At 37.2% G+C, this 7088-nt stretch overlaps 1 protein-coding gene across 1 annotated transcript in view; it reads right to left on the bottom strand.

Moving 5' to 3' along the window:
• Window positions 1-635: 635 nt before the first annotated feature.
• LOC123755046 (ATP binding cassette subfamily D member Pmp70) overlaps window positions 636-7088 on the bottom strand; it is a 32444-nt gene continuing 25991 nt past the window's right edge. The window contains 4 exon segments of the mRNA XM_069305493.1: window positions 636-1622; window positions 2700-2861; window positions 4922-5095; window positions 5209-5310. Coding sequence (XP_069161594.1) covers window positions 1545-1622; window positions 2700-2861; window positions 4922-5095; window positions 5209-5310 — 516 coding nt within the window. The 3' untranslated portion in view covers window positions 636-1544.

The raw sequence follows: 7088 nt of genomic DNA, 5'->3' as shown, positions 1-7088 counted from the left end.
TAAACCAAGCTTGGCATATTTCTAATCTGAATGCATAAATAAAATTGCCTAAATAAATGTGCAATGCTTCATGGAGAATAAATTAATATATTCAGTAACTCAATCATAAGAGAAAAAGTATAAAAAAGGGGAAGGGCTTCATGAAGAAAGAATCAAGTGAAACACCATACCGAGATGGGGTTTATAATTGGAATGGCAAGAAGGCCAAAACACTCCCCCGCATACACACTACAGTTAAAACAAGCATGCTACTTTGAGGAATGTTGTGGTGGCTCATGTATGCAGACAATGTCGAATACATTCTGTGTATTAGTGGCTTTGTATATTTTATGTTGTATACTTACTTATACTCCTGCACTATTATGTACCTGCTTGATGGGGTTCTGGGAGTTCTGGGAGTTCTTCTACTCCCCAAGCCCAGCCCGAGGCCAGGCTCGACTTTCAAATGTATTATTATTATTATTATTATTATTATTATTATTATTATTATTAAGAGAACAACACTGACCAAGAGAATGGCATCAAACAACAGGAGCGGTGTTGGAACAAACTGGAAGGCTAAATGCATATTAAAAAAAGCAACAGAAAGAAGATTTTGATAAGACAACTGTTCTACAGGAAAGGAACACTACTCAGACGGGTTAGTTTTTATTAGTAGTATAGAAAACCGGGGTACATTCTGAAAACATAGTTAACCTAGTCTACATGAACAAGACCTAGGACTGATTTGGAGACGAGATTTCATTAAAAAAAATATATATTACACTGAATCGTAACTATATTGAAAAATACTGAATTATCCTGAATGGCAGTTTTAATATTCTGTATGGTTTCTGTTATTGTTTATTATTTCTTTTAAGACTTGTAATGCCATCTATAACTCAAGTCCTTTAATGTATTTGTGCTTATAGTAATGCTTGCATACCAACACTTATTCCTTATCATTGGAAATATCAACATCTTCATGCTGAAAAATATCAGTCTCAAACTAATAAATTAAATGATTATCACAGATTTAACAAGTATTTACAAGTTTGACTTGTAATCTGATGATTCATATCTATTTCCATAATTTATGACAAATAGTTAAGAATTTACTCATTTTCATTAAAATATTTAACAAATATCTAAGAAATAAATAAATAATGCTCAAGGATAAGCAATATGCATGACATTAATGTCCAGAAGAATTCAATAAAACCATTTAACTACTTATACCTCAAAATAATAAAACCAACACAATTATATATCAGTCTGAGACTGATATATAAGATGGACTGTAAATTGATAGACTGGTTTGATATATAATATCACCTCATAAGACTGAGGTGATATTATATATCACCTCAGTCTTAAATTTTTAATGAGAATGAAAGCAGTTAAAAGAATCACAAGTGGAAATAAGATAACAAGCTTTATAAATAACAACTGTGACTGACATTTACTAGGGCCTGAGCTTGTAACGAAGTTGGACAAACACCATTCCTTTGGAAACTGTTGCTTCTCCAACTTCAAACAACTGAAGACAATGTCGGGCATCGTATCTATGAACCAAATTCTTGAGTGTCCGGTTGGATGAGCTTGAACTCGAATGATCCTCGGCCATCCATGTGAAGGTAATACTGAAAATACAAGTCAAATATATAATATAGACACCTGTGAATAAAATATCTAAAACTCTTATTTATATGAACAAATCCACAAGGGCTGTGATGAGGGGTTCGAACTTGCGTCCAGGATAATCCCAGACGCGCCTCAGTGGCGCAATCGACTGAGGATGTCTGGGATCATCCTAGACGTAAGTTCGAACACTCATCACGGCCTCTTAGTTATCTATATAACTATTTATAGACTTCTATGGTGATAGTTCCACTTACAATATTTCTTCAATAGAATGCAATTAAAAATCAGACTTCAAGTGTATATGAGAAAATTTGCAAGACTATAAGAGCATCATGCAGTCAGGGCAAGTTGACATCATGCACATATGTGTAAGCGATCTTTTCAAACATTCCTGCCAAGTTATTCTGAAGCAAGAGACCCTGAAATACAGTGGGACCAGGCCTGGACAGAGGTGAAGAGACCAGGCCTGGACAGAGGTGAAGAGACCAGGCCTGGACAGAGGTGAAGAGACCAGGCCTGGACAGAGGTGTAGAGACTAGGCCTCAAACCCATTAACACTTAAATATTTATGAGCAGTTTGAAATGGGGCCTATTTTCCAACTGGCTTGGGCCTATTACCAGCTTTGAACAGTCTTGAGTGGGACCAGAATTATTAAAATCCCCATTTTACAAATTCTGTTGTTAATGTCCCTTCCCACTGAGACGTTGCAACACTGGTGTACTGTTGGAGAGTTCACGTGGTGGTGGTATAGGGCACTGGTGGGTCAAGTCAACTAGCACTTGGCAAGAGCGACGCAAAAAGGTTCCTCTAATGTCAATTAATCCCAGGAAGAGCTTTGAATTTACTTGAGTTATCTGTAGGTCATTCAGGGAAGGATCAAGTTTCTCCCACGTTTCCTTTGCACCTGAATAATCCACAGTAAGGATGTTTGAAAACATACCAACTGTACCAATGCAATATTTTGACTTGCCATGACTGTGATGCCATCAAAAAGACCAAAATAATGTTGCCTAAGGAAGCAACCAAGTGGTATGTTCAGAAAAATAAGGTAATCAAGGGAATAATCCACACATACCTCGTGATGTTTCCAGAGAGACTTGCGATGCGAGACCGTGAAGAGCGAGATGCCAGCTTGTCTGCAGTACTGGTACATACCATCTTCAACATCAACACTGACAGCACTGGTGCATTCATCCAGTATGGCAAATTGTGGCTTATGGTAGAAAAGACGTGCCATCTACAGAAATGAGTAATAAATTGAAACCTTTTTAGTTAAGTAAAAGTCATACATGTATTTACTTTTGTGTAAAAAGCCTAATGTCACAAAGCTTCATAAATATTTTAGTTCAAAATACTATGAATTATTAATACAGTGTTCACTTGGAAATTTAAACCTCAATATGTAAGTCAATGTACAATAAGTAATATGTAAGTAAATAACAAACCAAATTCATCCACTGGATATAAACCTTCAAATATTGGATTTGTCAGAAAAACACAGTGTTGACTGTAATGAAACCTCTTTCTGGTGGGTCTCTGGTGGCTCCCTAATGCTAGCATCCTATATAGCTCCACCCTATTCGAATCACATCAAACCCTTGCGAGTCATTGAATCCCTACCGGGGGACTAGAGGCTAAACCCCGCCCTTCCCCACCTCTATAGAGGCACAGGCGGCTGAGGATACTAGAGTACTCAGACCAGGAAAAGGCCAACAGAAAGGTAGAGTGAATGCACTACTCAGGTTGAGGGTGCCCCACAGGATGATAGCCTCTCAAGGACAGGCACCCAAACCCTCCAGGAAGGACAACCCTGTCAGGATAGGAGCAATACTAATGAGCACCGAGAGAAGGCAACTCAGGTCAAGGTGAACTTTTAATCAGGGTCCACACAAGATGCGGGGTGTAGAAACACACACAAACATTAAAATAAAAAATAAATGCACAAGCAAATGGGGCTCCTCTGGACAGAGTCCAATGTAGGAACTGACACTTACCTGAAGACGGACTCGAGTGTGTATACCTTTCTGGGGGAAATTCTCTTGGTCTAAGTGATCCAGTATCCTCAGCTCCCAGCACTTCTAGGAAGGGTGGGTCAGAATTTGGCCTTTGGTTTCCTGGTTTCCAGTAGGCTCTCAATAACTAGCAAGGGTCTGCTGCTGATTTAAATTGGATGGAGCTATCCAGGTTGCAAAAACAGGACACCACCATAGAAGCCCTCCCAGAAAAGTTCAGATTTTGTCAAGGGCCACAATAAAATCCAGGTGATTAGGTAATTTTCCTACAGGTCAATTTTTTTTTTTTAAGTTTATTTACTTGTGGTTTCACAGACCTTAACTTTGACCTCAGAAGACATCAAAGTTCAGGTCTGTGAAACTGCCAGAAATGTTAACTGCAACCTGTATGTCATAGGTGAATCTGAATAAAATAAAAAAAAAGTTGGTAAAGTGATAAAACTGGATTGGCCTGATCTGAAAGAGCTATGACTACATTTCACTATGAGTGAAGAGTTCTTAATATCAACCCATAACTCCTTAAATATTTTTTATAGGGTTAATAAAAAAATGTTAAGTCTTGACTAAATAAAAGTTTGGGATGTGGGAAATCAATGGGCCCATTTTATAAGAAATTGAGTGGCTATTTTTAATTTTGGAAGTACTGTAGTGAGTTCTGATTAATTCTCATTTAGTGAAGGCTTGAATTTGGCTCTGTGGAGAGGCTAGAAATTATATTTTGAAAATGGTTATGAGATCATATCTCCTTAATTATTTATTTGAATAGGTTCCCAAGAAAATACAGTACTGGAGCCGAGGGTGAAATCTCTCTACAGTCACATTCTCTTGGCAACAGAGATTATGCAACAGTGCCAATTCAAGCTAAACATTTTCCCTGGTGAAATTTGACCACCAATCTGGGTTCAGGTCTGGAACAATATATGGTTTTCTAGGGTACATGATACAAATACACAGACGATTAGTCACAATAATGTGGCTGAAGATACGATGATCAAATCACACACCAGAAGATAAGACGACTACGATGTTTCGGTCCGTCCTGGATCATTATTGTTGATCAACAATCAACTTGTTGATAATGATCCAGTACAGACCGAAACGTTGTCATCTCCTCATCTTCTGGTGTGTGATTTGGTCATGATTCAAATACATTTTGCTGGGATGAGCATGAAGATTTTTCTCATTTTTAATGCCTTCTCATTTTCCTCCCTTTTTCTTCCACTGCATATTTTTTTCTAAATTCCCTTCTCTATCCCTCTCTAATTAGCAAAAGATTGAAACTCACAGCAATTCTCTGTTTTTCTCCACCAGACAGAACATCCATCCAATCAGCGATCGCATTCCATCCACCTTCTCGATCCAAAATGTTGGAGAGTTGAACACGGCCTAGAAGCTCTCTCAAGTCATTATCCGTGTATCCACGAGCTACCATATCAGCATACGAGTCCGGATAAGTTACCTGTTCAAGTTTTAGAAATTAGTGAAAGAAGAAAATTTACAGTCAACAATCTTAATTTTTGTTTCAAGTCATTCACAATTTTGTGCGCTTCATATTGCAATTACTGTACTAACCTGATCCCTGAGTGTGCCGAGGGTCATGTAAGGTCGTTGTGGAATGTAAAACAACTTGCCAGCACTGGGTTTAGTCACACACCCTCCAAATACAGGCCATAGCTACAGATTAAACATTAGCATTAGTTCACCAATTACAACAAGTTTACATCACCATTTAACCGCAGTGCTATATAGCTATCCTGGCTTAGTGCTTTATTAATTACATTAAATTAAATAACTTATTATATTACACTTACTCCAAAGCAAAAACTAGACCCAAAGGAAATTAAATATACATCTCTGCATGTACATTTGACTTTTTAATGTGACAATTATTGAAGGTTGAGAATATACCAGGATGACCTTCCAAAGAAATTTCAATCTTAAACAATTACTGTCTAGGTTAATGTATGATGCAAAAAATTATTTAACAGCTCTATGTGGATCTAATGAGGTTCACCTTGACCAATAAAAAAAATTCCAGCTATCGTTTCATGGTTACATCATTATGTGAATGCCGTCATCGTCAATGTATAAAATTCGATCATAATTACACTATGTATACCAATGATATACCACATGATAATACAGTAGTTCAATTGATCGGTTTACCTCATTAGAACCATATGAAATTGTGAGAACCATATGAACATCATCGCCTGCATAAGTATACCAATGATGTTCATATGGTTCTCACAATTTCATATGGTTCTAATGAGGTAAACCGATCAATTGAACTACTGTATTATCATGCACTACATGTACTGGGTAAGCTGCCGTCTTCCTATTAGGGAGTGTTGTACATGCTGCTATGGCGGTGTGTCCACTCACAGGATGAGTGGCACTGCTCAATAAACTCGCCCCTCGGGGCAAAATTTAAAAATGGTAACCTGCCCTCATCTATGGGTGGCATATGGGTGGCTTATGCCCATTTCAATCTATACTGTTGCCCATGTGGTTTTAATTAGGCCCTTTGCCATCAGCCAAAGCCCAGCACCCATGTATGTTTATAAGTGTTTTCACTACTCTATATAGTTGTAATGAACTATACACATCAAGTAAAGTAATCAACAATTGAAACATTATAATGCCTAATTTGATTTATATGATTTCTCTAGTTATTTAATGCATATTCTTGTAAGTAAAGAGAAAACAAGTGATAACAGTCAATGAAACATCCGAAGCCAAACACAGGAGTCGTGTCTCGCACACCTCGGTGTTCAGCAAAGTTGGCATCGTGTGTCGACAGATGCCACACCAACATAGCCACTATGCAACCTTTCAGAGCACCTCAAACCAGTAAAACAGGTAAATATTCACATTATATATTTTTCTTACATTTTACCTATAAATTAATAATTCTGTAATGAAAAATAATTTTGGAAATTTTTAATTTTTGGCACATGATCATTTTGTCCATAGCCACTATCTGAGGGTTAAAGCCAACTCACCCAAGGACTGCATACATCTTACATGTGACACTCTTCTGGTGGACAAAAAAATCATTCTGAAAATTATTTTTTCCATTTACATTCTTAATTAGCAAAGTATCTCCCTCCTGTGGTTTAGCTGTAGTGACCCATAGAACTTGCATTTTTTCACTAGAAAATGTTTTAATAGACTTATTTGACAATTTGAATGGCCCTGTTCTACAGCTGACTTAGGAAGGTCCTCAAACATCTTAATAAACTGCTGAGAAAATGTACTAGATACTGAGAAATGTAGAACAAAGACAATTTTACCAAAATTAAACGCCCTTTTCCCTTCTGGCCACCACGCCCCAAAATGTGATTACTTCTTACATTTAACAAGTTAAACCAATAGTTTAATATTAATGTAAAATAATTTAGCACTAACACAGTTGCAGTTTCAGACACAAACAATGAGAGATATTAGGA

The sequence above is a fragment of the Procambarus clarkii genome, chromosome 55 (assembly GCF_040958095.1).
Source record: "Procambarus clarkii isolate CNS0578487 chromosome 55, FALCON_Pclarkii_2.0, whole genome shotgun sequence".
Classification (NCBI taxonomy): Eukaryota; Metazoa; Arthropoda; class Malacostraca; order Decapoda; family Cambaridae; genus Procambarus; species Procambarus clarkii.
This window is presented reverse-complemented; position numbering and strand designations above follow the sequence as displayed.